Genomic DNA, 13,720 nt, shown 5'->3' with positions numbered 1-13,720 from the left:
ACTATCGTATGCACTTAGTCGAGCTCCATAACCCAAGCTGACACATACTGTTTCTTTGTTTTTCCTTCTCTTCAGGTCACTTGCGCGCGAGTCATATATTGTCTGACCATAAATTCCAGTGTAAGTAAGCACCTCCCTCTCGCTCGACTACTTTGTCTCACTTATCAACTCTTACTCACCCATCCATCCCGATATTTGACCCTCAGGAACACTTTTCTACCCCCGTTCTCACCCCACGAAATACTCGAAAAAGACAAAGCCGACCACCGGACAACCAATCCACATAACCCTGGTCAAATTAAGTGATGACTTTGACCGATGACGAATCAGATCTCTCCGAGACCTTATCTTCCGCTGGATCTACCATACCTCTACCTTCGAGTGAACTAGGTAGCCGGGCCCCTAGTGAGGATCCTACTAGCCCCTCTGGTCTTGCTCATTCATCCAAACCATTCCCAAAACTTGATCGTAGACGTAAATCCCGTTTTATCAAACCCAAAAATAACAGCTCTACGCCTTCTCTCCCCACTCCAAATCCTGATAAGGATCCCAAACTTAGAAAACATCGACCATCTGCCCGTCCTACCGGCCCTGCTAACGGCCCCGTAGCCTCATCCTCAAGTACATCGCCTTCTGGTCGTCTAATCAAAGCAGAATCACTTCCCCCACCCAGTCCCGAAAACGGTATTCACCCGAACAGTATCTCCACCAACCTACCCCGTCCCACCAGTGCTAAAGGAGCCGTCTTTGAATCCCAGCCCCATACCACTCTCGAAGGAGGAGCCCCCTCGAATTCACCAAACTCTATCCCACATCCCTGTACCTCTCATGGTCATTTGCCGCTCTTTGAGCAACCTGTCCTCTTACAAGGCGCTCGACCTAGACGGAAACCTCATTCGATGACCACCAAGTCCAAAAAAACTAACAAAGGCCGCAAACCTAAGGGTTACAACTCGGTTGCCAAACCAACACCATCTTCCCTCGATCAAGATTTTACCAACCATTCCACCATGGATCACGACGATTCAGCCACCACTACAGCCGCAACCTTTAAGGATGACGAATCGAGTTTAACCGAGCAAAGTTCCTCAGACGAGGCCTCGTTGACCGATCGCCCGATGGCTTGCAGTCGAACTGCAAGCCCATCACACAATTTTTCTCAATCCTTACCCGAGCTCGATTCAGCACAGGTCGCTTCGCGATTAGAAGATCATTGGCCCAACTCAACACACGACAGACGCCCCTCACTCAGCTCTACCACACAGTCATTTCCTCAACCTCATCACTCAAGCATCGATGCGACATCAGCTCCTGACCCCACTTCTACCAAATGCAATCCTGTCAAATTACCCGAAGCTCTACATTCTCCTAGAATCCCACATCCGGACTTGAGCCACGTATCTTCCCCCAGCGCCCTTCTCAATGGACCTGCCCAGATCCAAAAGCCACCGGCGACTAGTTGCCGGATTCAAAAAGTTAATGGTCGGAATACAAGTGAAGAGAGTGCGCTTACCCCTGATCCTGAGGACGCTCGACCAGGTACGGATCAACCAACCCGACCAAAACCTCCGCACTCTTCTCAGAACACTCCCAATCGTACCTCAGCACCAGTACTCAATTCTCGTCACCTCTCCTCAACCTGTCCAAGTCCTGTCCGATCTCCACACGCTGATCAATCTGCAACCAATCATCCTCCGCCCTCAACTTTCACAGATGACATCGCCATATCTACCGCCGGTCTCAATCACAAGTCCCGACCACCAAATATCATACCTCCTTCAACCTTAAAACCCAATCTAGGAACCACCACCACCGTTGATCGAACCGTCGAAGGCGATCTTCACTCTGCGGCCTTCGTTACTGATCGTTCTTCTGCGAGCCCTCTCCCAACTCGCAACTACCTTGAGCCAAGCGTTTTTCCTCGCGATCCTTCTGAGCACCTAACAGATGACGCCTTGGACGGCGAACCAATAGTCGATGATATGATGGAATATGAACTCGACTTGGATGATGATGAGCCGACCGATATAATGATGGACCTTAGGCAAGAGCCTTCAGAAGCCGGCACGTCAGCAGTTGATGGCGTTCCAGTCCCAGATTCAGAGGATGTGCTCGAATACCTGGATGCCCAACCCTCTTTAAATCCACAATCACCACACCCTACATGCTACACTGAACTTGATTCGCCTCCGCCTCCCAAATCGAGACAATCGCCCGAGTCTGAGCAGGAGCCACCTAAGCCTCGCACCGAGAAGCTCAAGCCTTCAAAGACACATCCCCCTGAAGTCATCTACGAACACGATGGTTCGTCTCAGTCATTTTGTTTTCTGTTGCGCTGAGGCTCAAACGACTTGCTTGAATTCTGTAGATCACGTTCGGCGGCGAGAGGATGCTTTAGAGGCGATGGTCAAAATTGAAATCATGTTTGCGCAGGTCAGGGATCGTCTGTATGTCGAACGCCTATCAGATGTTCACAGGGAAACTGCGGCAGTGCATCATGGTTGGTGCTCCCACCCTTTCTATCATAATCACATCGCTACTAGTGACTGAATCATACTACACCGCCCGACAGGTTCTCATCCTGAATTAAACGAATACTATCAGCTCCTGGAAAAAAAACGCGATGCTCGCCTATCCCTAGCTCATAAAATATTCAATCTCAAGGAGATCGAGCTGACTAAAAAACGCGAAGCTGCCACTAATTCTGTTTGGACCAGCTGGTACGAGGCCAAAACCGAGTTACATGATAGCATGATCTTGGAAACACAAAAACAAATAAAACAGCTAGAGCGCGAGAAATGCCAACCTGATCTTCGATGTGGGTACTACAAGACAATCAATCCGCATTATACTGCCATAGCTAATCATAATATGGACTGGCTTCTCCTTTCAGATAACGTTGAAGTGCAGCTACTCCCTCGGCCAATTATACCCCGGCACAACCCAGGCAGAAGATCTCGCAAACGAGCTCGATTGGAGATGGGTGAAACAAGCGAAGAGATCCTGGCGATCCAATTCCATACAGCAATTGCCAAACGTGCAACGGTGAATCTAAGTACCCTGACAGCCGAAGAATCATGTGCTGATTTATCTGTGATGAAGCCACAAGTCAGTGCATCACGTTAAATTACTTCATGTTCGGTTCTCAAACTGAACGAACCCCTCCCTCCTGCCCCACGAATATGTTACTTAGTCAAGAAATTCCCACCTGGATCCTGTGAATATTCTATGTGCACCCCACAACATGGCCACTTATTTTCGTGATGATCCCTCTGAACCTGCAACAGAGCTCTCGAAAAAGCTTGCGGCCACACTTGGTAGCCCCGACAAGCTAGATAACCAACACTCGGCTCGTGATCCGGCGATCATCGGGGCCGAAAAGCTCATCGCTCTAAATCCAAAACTAGCCCATTCACGTGGATCCTACCCATCTCAAGCTCAAAGCCTCAGTTCACCCTCATCTCGGTTCGAGCTGAATAAGCATTCTTCTCGACGGCTGGATAATCTGACGAACATCCATACCAGCTCCTCGCGGACCGTGCGCAACTCGAATCGGCTAACGTCTGAGCAAACCGAGCCCGAGCTCAACCGGCTGACGGGGGGCGCCAGCAACGGCCAGTATTTCAAGTCGGACCGACGGCCGACGCTGGATGCAGTGATGGCCCATAATACCCCGGAACGGCTGAAGGGCCAGCTGAAAGCGCCCAACGGCTCGAGCGATCCGGTCTCTTATACTCTGACTACTGCTTGCATAGGTTCCTCTCCCAGTCAGATCTCCCATCACCAACTTCCTCCCAATCATCATCGCCACCACCAAACTCCTAACATCCAAAATAACCAGAATCGTAGCAACCATCCTACTCAACTATATCCTTCCGTTCCTCTCAGTGTCAATTACCATGAGAGAGTCAAATCTCAACTTGCTTGATCATCACTTGTAACTTTTGCCTTTTTGCCCTACATGTCATCACTGCTTTTTCCTTTCTTTCTCTTTCTTCCTTTTGGGGCCTTTTCTTTCACATCATATCCCCCCCCTTCTCTTGGTTGGCCTTAAATCTTCTTCGAACCTTGATCACATACATACTTATTTGCTTTGGTTCTTCACTCTTTCTGGTTTGTTTCTTTGTTTGTACCCAAGTTCGTATTTCTGTGATCTGGTTAAAGTTCTCCAAAATTTAATTCACACATGCACACACACATATTCTGATCCACATATACATACATATCTTTAAAAATATGATGTTCTACTATTATTATCTTTTTGGCTTCTTTTTATCTCGCTGAATGTTGATCCTGAAATTTTGCTCCTTGCTTCTGTATTTGCCTGTGGGATGATCATCTTTTGTTTGTAAGCATATACAATATGTTATATATTTGATACACATACACACACATCCATACATCCATTACGTTTATTTATTGTTTTTTTTTTTCATCCTCCCTCCTTCACATCCAACATCATTTCTTTCTTTTGGTAGCATAATTCATGAAAACAAGAAGAAAACACCTCATAATTAATATCTTGTTGGGCTTTTTACTTTTATCTGTTCCTGTTGTCTTGAGTTTTTTTTTTGGTTCTTGAACAAGCAGAAAACCGCTGGATTTTGTAACATGAACTTCCTCTTCTGGCACCGCTGAACTTTGCCTGAAAGTCCAGCCGACTGGGCCGTTCCTCGCGGCTCTAGACCCTTTTTTACAGGCAGGCGTACACTCATAGCCTTTTGACGATCTCCGATTTCCTTACAAAAGTGGGAAAAATCGGAACGATAATTTAGCAAAGTTTGGCCTCAATTTTCCACTCCTCACGAGTTTTTCAAGCAGCATACATGTGGTGCTTTGGACCCATACACAACTTGTGTTTGCCGCATTCCGCCGACCTGAGGGCCGCGGAGGAGGGTTCCCGCAGGTCGGTGTCCCTCCTCTAATTACAGGGGACTTAAGTTAAGTTAGCTTTGGACTGCGTGGCCAGTCCTTCCGGACGAGCCTCTGCGATCATCCACCCTCTCCTGGCTAAAGTTTCCTCATACAAAGTCCCGGTATTTTGTACCCTTATCTGAAACTCATTTAGTATTGTTTTGACTTCAGCCCTACAAAAAATCCTACTGTGTGCAGGCGGCTGACTCTAAGGCAGCGCGCCGCAGGTACTCAAGCAACTATTTCTCTTCTGAATTTTGCTGATAGACCGAAATTATGCGTGGTCAACCGCCGGGCGCCGGTTTCAGATTGTGGTTCATGTTTAAAAAGTTTGCTCCAGCTTGAGCGGATTCAAGCAGGAAATAAGCGTGATTAATTTGACCCGCCCCTGCAAATCACCCGAGCAATATTGTTTCATGATAAGGACGATCGGCGTCCGGTTGTTGTTCGCGTACGCATTTTCCCGTTTTTTCTTATCCCACTCCTACCAGGCATATTAGCCTTGGACGCAATCATCTGGATATTTATACTGTCGCTCGCTTTCAAAAGGCCCTCATTTTCCCCTGGTAGTTACTTATCTGCCAAGTTCTGTTTCAATTAGGTCTCAAACTTCTAGGGACATATTGCGTGTGTCCTCAGTCATTACTTGTGACAACTCGTTTCAGTTTGTGGAAATGGCCAGATCTCTCTCTCTCCGGGTTGGTTTGATTATTTGTCTATTGTTGCCCGTCATATATGCAACGGGTGTTGAAGTAGGTGGTGGAGTGGAACTTGAAGCCCCATTCAGATCAGAAGCCTTTCTATGCTCAAAAAAAGTCGAGCCACCAGAAGTTGTTCGGCCAGGTCTGGTGGAATGTTCGGTGAATGGTGCTCACTTGACCATCGACAGGCCTTCACCATCTATCGAACTAGAAAGCATTGTCGAAAAGGTTGGGAAGGACTGGCATGTCACTTCCAATCGCTCAGAACAATGGAATGACCGGCAAACCCTCAACTCTCACGTGTTCTGGGACTACGTAAGGGATTCTGCCAAGAAATACGCCATGATCAGGAGATTGAAAAGCAAGTCTTTTTTTCTTGCTGCTGATTGCTCCCCCTCCTATTCCAGATGACTATTCATGATGTGGACACATACTGATTTGAAAATTACTTTTTTGAAGGCGCTGAAGTTTTTGAATTGATGCCCAGAATACTGACCCAACGATCATACTACAAAACGCAAGCCACAAAGCAAGAGAAGAAACTGATTGACGAGTCATGGGAGAAACTGTTCGCACAATGGTGGCCGACGACTGATGCGGATGGTTCACGAAGAGAAGAACGGGCGCGTGCGGAGAGAATCATGAAGATGTTGGATGAGATTGCTGAACAGGTTGGATTAAAACAGCAGCAAGGAAAGACGGACGAAGAAAAGAAACTGATGGGGAGCAGATATGCGCGTGCTATTGCGGACAATTTGACCAAAGAAGCTTGGATTCTCTTTCATCCGCTCAAACCAAAAAACTCGTGGTTGATAAACGGCTTGATCAGCACTAGTCAAGATGTCCATTCCTCTCTGAATCAGTTGGCGGACGATCTGAAACGCTTCCCAGATGGTGAGTTAGCATCCGTGCTTGTTCCTTTTTCTTTGTGCCTTTTGGATAAAATAACTAGTAATTGGAATTGGCCTCTAAAATCCTCACCCACTTCGTTTGAACATCTTATGTACATATTCCAGGATTTTTCCACAACGGAGTTCGTGACAAGAAGATTCCCCAAAGTTCTGCCTTGGAAGTGAAAATTTCGGAATCCCGCATTACTCAAACAGCTTGATATCTCTTCTTATGTGTTGGTTTATGTGGACGTTAAGTGTCAGCCTTAGAGATACAACAAGTATCCAAAAGACTGCAATAACTTAGTAAATAATAATAATAATTAAATTATTATTGCAGATTCAGATTCCTCATCATAAATTAAGGGGGGTCACCCACTCAAAGTACCCCCTTATTCCTATTCCTTCATGTACTAATTGTATAAATAAGAATTGGCCACAGAAAGCGCCCAAAATTAGTATTACATACATAAACTTAGTAAACAAACAGTGTACATAAAATTAAACTGTTATACATTAATGAGTAATATTACTCGTGTAAAAATACCCCGTGAAAGTATTATGTAGACTTCTACAGAAGCTCTTTCACATGACAATTGGTTATAAATATGTCATGTGACAGAGTCAGGGAAATTAGTCTATTTTAATACAATTAAAATACCCACAGCCAAGCCCTTTTCACGGCTACAACCCAGGATACTCCCATAGGGAGAAAAGGACTCAGTGTTTACGCCCACTGAAGTCCCCTCTATAAATAGAGGTCTATTTGGCCCTCAGGAAAAGATCCCCCAGACCATTCACCGCCCATAAACTGTAAGTTGCCGTGAATATTCTCCTCTGCTACAGAAGTAGCCACTTTTCCTTATAAACCATCCCCAGCACGTAAAATCCACTGGATTAAACCCTTTAAATCATCAAAAATCCCTTATTAGCATATTTAAAGCTTTATCCTTATAAGTAGTTGCCGTAAGACCACCGCCTCTGTCAAGCAGCCAATCAGTTTAAGCGCTTACCACCTACTTTTCCGCCAAATTAATTCCCTGTAATTAATAATTACATAATTAATCCCTCCTCTGTTACAGAGTGTAAAAACCCTTGTAGTGGCCATATTTGCCACGTAACAAGCTTGGTAATTTAAATTACCAGTGTTTATATCAGCACAGTTATAGTGCTAGGGCCCAAAAACCCTTATTTTGACGGGTTTTTTGCCCTAAGCTTCATAAACAGAGCTGTCATTAAGAGATGTATGGAAAGAGATGATTAAGGTGCAGTTAAAAGTCAAGGAAGAATGAAACACATACACTTGTGAGGTTTGTGTTATTGCACATGTTAGGTGGCCAGACTGATTCCATCAAAACAGTGGTTTGAGATTCCACAGATAGAATAGATTGAAGCAATTAGGGGGGTTCACAATAGGATAAAAATAAAACTTTAGAGCTAATTTTAAGACCTTTATGAACAACTTTTTAAAAAATAAAGATGTTGCTCTGATTCTCAGGGGATACCCAGTCCTGTACACCTTGCCAGATTTTTAAAAATTTGTTGATAAAGACCTTAAAATTGACTCTAAAATTTTACTTTTATCCTATTGTGAACCCCCCTATTGAATGACTGCCCTTCTTTTTATTGCCAGGGCTCATGATTGAAATTTGTACACTTTTAGAGCCTATTTTAAGGTTTTCATCCCCAACGTTTCTAGGAAAGAAGAATTTGTTTCATTTGCCAGAAACACCAGCATGATGCACAGCTTGTCATATTTCTAATTTTTGCTGATGAAGGCCTGAAAATTGAATCAGAAGTTGTTAGAATTCTGCCTCATGCCCAGAAGAGGGCTTATTTCTTTTGTTGTTCTTTTCCTTTCCAGAGGGTTCCACAGCCAACTAGGCCCCCTCTCTAGGCCCCTTGTCATAGTTTTATTTCCTCTGCTCCCTCATGAAATACACCCTCACTTAGTTCTGAGCCCATAGTAGTCAGACTTGCTCCGTTGGAGACTTCTGCACTGCTGTTCTGAGTCCCTGTGCATCCTGTGCAGTTGATCTTCTTCAGCTCATCTCTCATCCTTCTCAGGTCTCTGGCCATATAACCTTTAGAAGTTGGTAAAATATAATTGGAAACCATTAGCGTTTGTATTATAGTAGTCTAAGACTGTAACTGAGATTGCCCTCAAAAGAGATCTGGGTACATACCGTTTGGGAAATTGGGGTACTCCCCAAATGTTAGCCTCCATGGTCTGCAAGCCCTCCCCCCCCCCTTGCACCCCAAGTGTGGCACAGTCCTGACATTGTAACCCAACATTGAGGCTGTAGCACATTGATTCAACAGAAAGTGAAGCAACTGCATTTGTAATGTGCTACAAGAGGACCCCAGCAAGCCCCCTAATAGGGAGGGTGTTGAAAAAGGTATGCTAATTGCATAAAATCTCTGAAACATACTCTTGGAAAATTTATGAAAACCCCAAAGAGCCTCATAGGGTGGTGGTGAAAATTTGTGATTTTTTTTTCTGACCTGGGGGGGTAGTTGTGTAGTAGGTATGGAATTTGGGTTGGTCAGTCTCCTGACACAATGGTATCTGGCTGCCTGCTCTTCAGCAACAAGCCCCATCTTCTGGGCCAGAGTAGTGGAGCGGGGATGTACTCATGAAAAATGTATGAGTTTCTGACTGGACACCTAACCCTACTCTTGAAAAGAGTATTATTTTCCCCACACAAGGGTATGAATTTGGGGAAAACCTGTTTTTTTCAACACCACCCTATTGGGGGGCTTGCCGGGATCCTGCTACAATTTTTGAGCAAAATTCTTAATCCATTTGCCGCAATTTGGCACCCAAACTTGTTACCTTTGTTAAAAACCTATTGAAAGTTTGATACTTTTCAATAGTTTTATGGAAAATAGGTTCTGGTGATTGAGATTCATTGACATGTATGCCTTGGGTCCTGCTTGTACCTGCCCAAAAAACAACCTGGAATGAACCCGGGTCAATTTGAGCCATCTCCAAAATATCCAGCCTGTTTATCAGTAACATGGATAACCAAACAAGTGGAAAGCAGGATTCAATCCATTTGAGGAGGGATTGGGGAAGCGGGTAAGACAGGGAATTCCCCTCAATCATACATTGATCAGGGATCTCTTCCCATCTGATGTCTTGTGGCTTCTGGGACTGGAACCTATCATGTGCAGGGATATGTTCAACTGCTGTTGCCACCAGTGAATCATGTGCTCAGTCCTCACTGTTTTCTCCATTTGCAATTTTGTTGGCTACATCTTTTGATGACAGTCACACCCAGAGATTTCAATATTTTTCTCCCTCAAGTGTGATTTGAAGATAGTACCTTCTTATCCAAAATTCCAAATATACCTTCAAAGTTCACTAGCCATCACATTGTATTGATCAGTGAGAGAATATCCTATCCCTCAAACAGCTTCCCCACTCTTCAATTCAATTTAGAGATTGAGGGGAAAAGGATAAGGAAGAACATTTGAAGTGCATATCCTGACAGGAGTGAAAAAAAATGATTTCTACTCCAATTCAAAATCTCAATCTTATTTGGGCACACAATTTTGTCTTTTTTCTACCACCCAAAAATAATATCAATGATGTCCAGTATATGAGGACGGGAGTAACATAAGTAAAACTGGATGATACATCTAAAACCTCGGGCTTTGTTTGTTAATCTCTTGATGGAACTTGCATCAAAAGATAAACAGGAAAAGTACCCAAGAATCAATGGATAATTGTTTTCCGGTTTTTTTATGTTTTTAAATTGATGTGTGTTTCTTGTGGTTTTCTATCAATCTTCAGCTGCTTTATAGTTTATATGATTGAAATTAAGACATAAAAAAATTTAAACCAGATGATTTCTGGCCATTCCAAACAACTTACATACAAGAATCATGTCATCCAAAACCCAAATTCTATGGAGGAAACCCAAAACCTGAATGAAATCTTTGTTTTTTGTCTTTTGGTTTTTCTTTTGGTTTTTTGTAGGTTGTGATGTTTTCTTATTTGTTTTGTATGGTTTTGTGGTTTAGGATTCATCTGGTTGATGTATGTGTTCAAGTTTTTTTTGGACTGAAACTTTAATTGTTGGTTAATGGATCTGAGAGTCTGAATCTTCCTTGTCAAAAACGTGAATATGTGTGTGCTTTTCTGAGGTTGTCAATTTTTCCTTCTGACCTATGAACTAGAACTTCAATTTCCTCTTCACAAGCTTTTTGCCACCGGGGACTATGAGCTAGAATTTATATGTAGTTTTTTAGCAATGGTGAGTGTCTAAGGTGGTAAGATATGAGATCCAGTTCTTTTAGTGGTGTCATTGGCTTGATGCCGTTTACTTCCTTTAGAGGAAAAATCTTATTCAAGTATTTGGAAATACTATCCAATTCTAAAATAGCTGCAGTTCTCAAAGACATCATATTAATTGATTCCCTCACATCAATGAGTTCAAACAGATTGTGAAGTTGAGGTATTACTGATGGTTCATTTTCTGATTGAATTTGAAGAAAATCTTTGTCAACATACTCTAGAAGTTGGCTCATAGGTCTTAAATATTCAAAATCTTTCCATTCATGTGTGCGGCCCAAACTAGCTCTAAAAACAACTTTCAATTGAATAAGATGGTTGTTAACTTCTTCAGAATTTACCTCCCCTTGCAAAGTCTTAAGAAGTTGATCATTTTGGTAAAAGCAGGTGTACCATTCTTTCATCTGTTGCTGAAGGTAATGATTAAAATGTGAGTTTTTTTCAAAGTCTTTTTGGATAAAAACATACAAAATGTTGCTCTTTGATTCAGGATCAACTTGAAGGGAGGGGAAAAAATATGTCAACCTAAGATTGAAGCAAAAACAGGATGGCTGTGATTTGTGACATACCTTCAAACATCCAAGTTTATTAAAGACACAGTTTTTCCAAAATTAAAAAAATCATGATCAAGGGTTTCCCCTTACAGTTACACAAAATGAAGAAAAAAAAATCATGGGTTTCCCCATTAACAAAATCTCAAAAAAAAAAATGCTGGGTTTCCCCAACATAAAAAAGACACAAGCAAGTTCTCAACCCAGCCTTCCAACAGCGGCAAAGCCGTGCTCCCAGGCTCAACACCCAGCCCGTGTCAAGTGCACGGGTCAAAAGTGATGGACATGAAGGCCCCCGGCCCGCAGCAAAGGCTGCAGACCCGTGGGGGGCCCACTCTTTGCCCCTCAGACTGCGCACGTGCAACAGCGGAGGGGTTGAGGACAACGGATAGCTGGAAGTGCAGCATCTCCAATCGCCTGGGGAAACAACAACACCTCCGAGATATCCGCCTTTTAAGCTTTCCATTGCCCTCAACCTTGACTTTCCCCCACAACCTCCTCAGGCCTGATTTGCTTCTGCCCGCTATGCCACACCAAATAACCCTGGCCGTAACTGAATCCCTGGCCCTGGCAAAGCGCCTTCATCCCAAACTGCCTTGGACGCCTTCCACCTCATCAGCAAGCTCGCGTAGCTGGTCCTCCTGGAAACCATGCCAAACTCTATCTAAGCCCTCTGCACAGTTGCCACAGGCCATCTCAACTGTTGCCTTCCACGTCAAACGGACACTCGCCTAACCTTCTCTGCAGGATAAGTTTCCAAGGCGCTTTTGTGACCCTAATCAGCTTTGATTCACATACAACCAGCTAGAAACCCCAACACTACGGCCCTGTACAATCTGTTACCACCAATGGTCATCTGGACATGTAAAAATTTTCCGCTCATTTGCGGTACGGTAAGGTACATATTCTCGTCCTCCGACCAGCTTGTCCAGAATGTCATCCACAACAACCCGGCCAACCCGGCCAGAAAACATGACAATCTGCTCCTCCTCCTCCTCCCAGCACAACCAAGAAGACCCATCACCTCAGGACATCAAATGGTTCCCCTGCCCTTCCCCAAAGACGCCCCAATTCTCCGTTTTCTTCAGCACCAACCCAATGCCCCATTTCCCATACATGTAAGTGAACATAGGATTGGGAGTCTTCATCATCAACCAGAGCGGGATAACTGAACTCTGTCATCTCTCCCCAGATCGGCGGGTCGCTGGCCAAGGTCGTCTACTTCACCCGTGCCGCCAACCACAAGGAAAACCCGCCCAAGTAAGCTGGCAGAGCAGAGCCTCCCCCAAAAGCTGATCTCGACGGAGGAGAAACTGGGCACCCGGGAGCGGCCGGCTGGCAAGCAGTGCTCTTGCTCCCCTTCCCCCCATTCCACCGGCCTCAAGCCACGCAACCTGCCCCACTCCTCCACCTGATCCTCCGTCAGCCACCCCCACAGGATCCTAAACTCCACTGTTGTCCGCGAAGAGCTTGATAACAGCAGGGCCAGATCATTTGACCCAGCTCACCGCCAGCCCCCCAGCAGATCCGTTCCACCAGGGCTCCTCTTCTCAGCTCACTAATGGCAAACTCGCCTCGCTGACCAGAATCAAGCTCGAAGACCCGTTCCGGAATAAGAAGACAACCACCTCTCCAGCTCCTCCTCAATCTCCTTGATCCGTCACAATCACCCTTGCCGGCGAAGGCGCTGACATTTATGCCGATGTGATCAAGAACACTCTTGGTGGGGACGTCGAGGTTGGCTCCGGAGCCTTGATCATCAAGGTGACCAACTTTGGCAAGTTCGAGCAGATCTCAAGAGTTACTGACTGCCATTTGTCACCTTTGATAGTCAGGCAGTTTTTCAACAGGGTGAGTGTTGCTGCATGGCTTCGTTAGATGAGGTTATGCAGTACTCAAGATGCGTTGCTTTCTTTCACAGCGATCAACCACAACACACTGAGAAGCACAAGAACAAGTGTTGATAACAATCTCTGAAGTCAGTTGTTTCGCCTCATGCCCGTCATAGCCCGAAAGCATTGGTCCCAATGTGTTCAAACACGAGTCTCCTGGTTGGCGCGCCATCGTTAGTCGCGGCTGTAAGGTTATTTTGCTCAAAGGGTGAGAGTTTTCATTTCTAAAAAAAGACCTGGTGTTTTGGAGTAAATGAAACAACTCCTTTCCTGATATGATTCAATGTCCTCCTTAGCTTTTCATAAGGATTTGTTTCTTATCATGTTAAAGCGCAAGGAGAACATGTTGCTTGGCTAGACGCCCAGCGCGTCTTGAAAAACCGGAAGCAGACCATAGGATGGTCAGTTGCATGTTGTATGGCTACATGAGGCGGTGGCTGTGCCGATAAGGCCCAATTAGATGTAACTTCAG

At 44.8% G+C, this 13,720-nt stretch overlaps 3 protein-coding genes across 3 annotated transcripts; all 3 read left to right on the top strand.

Moving 5' to 3' along the window:
• Positions 1-305: 305 nt before the first annotated feature.
• PtA15_2A603 (uncharacterized protein) lies at positions 306-3,928 on the top strand (the record flags this gene model as incomplete). Its single annotated transcript, XM_053166640.1, has 5 exons — positions 306-2,304; positions 2,369-2,500; positions 2,573-2,818; positions 2,894-3,108; positions 3,194-3,928. 5 exons carry the CDS (start codon positions 306-308, stop codon positions 3,926-3,928), a joined length of 3,327 nt encoding a protein of 1,108 aa, XP_053017841.1.
• Positions 3,929-5,588: 1,660 nt separating this feature from the next.
• On the top strand, positions 5,589-6,726 carry PtA15_2A602 (uncharacterized protein; the record flags this gene model as incomplete). Its single annotated transcript, XM_053166639.1, has 3 exons — positions 5,589-5,976; positions 6,075-6,509; positions 6,632-6,726. The coding sequence occupies 3 exons, from the start codon at positions 5,589-5,591 to the stop codon at positions 6,724-6,726; spliced, it is 918 nt and encodes a 305-aa protein (XP_053017840.1).
• Positions 6,727-12,289: 5,563 nt separating this feature from the next.
• PtA15_2A601 (uncharacterized protein) lies at positions 12,290-12,771 on the top strand (the record flags this gene model as incomplete). Its single annotated transcript, XM_053166638.1, has 2 exons — positions 12,290-12,474; positions 12,549-12,771. The coding sequence occupies 2 exons, from the start codon at positions 12,290-12,292 to the stop codon at positions 12,769-12,771; spliced, it is 408 nt and encodes a 135-aa protein (XP_053017839.1).
• Positions 12,772-13,720: the final 949 nt, after the last annotated feature.

This window comes from Puccinia triticina, chromosome 2A (assembly GCF_026914185.1).
Source record: "Puccinia triticina chromosome 2A, complete sequence".
NCBI lineage: Eukaryota > Fungi > Basidiomycota > Pucciniomycetes > Pucciniales > Pucciniaceae > Puccinia > Puccinia triticina.
The sequence above is the reverse complement of the archived record's forward strand: the minus strand, read 5'-3'. Positions and strand labels throughout refer to the sequence as shown.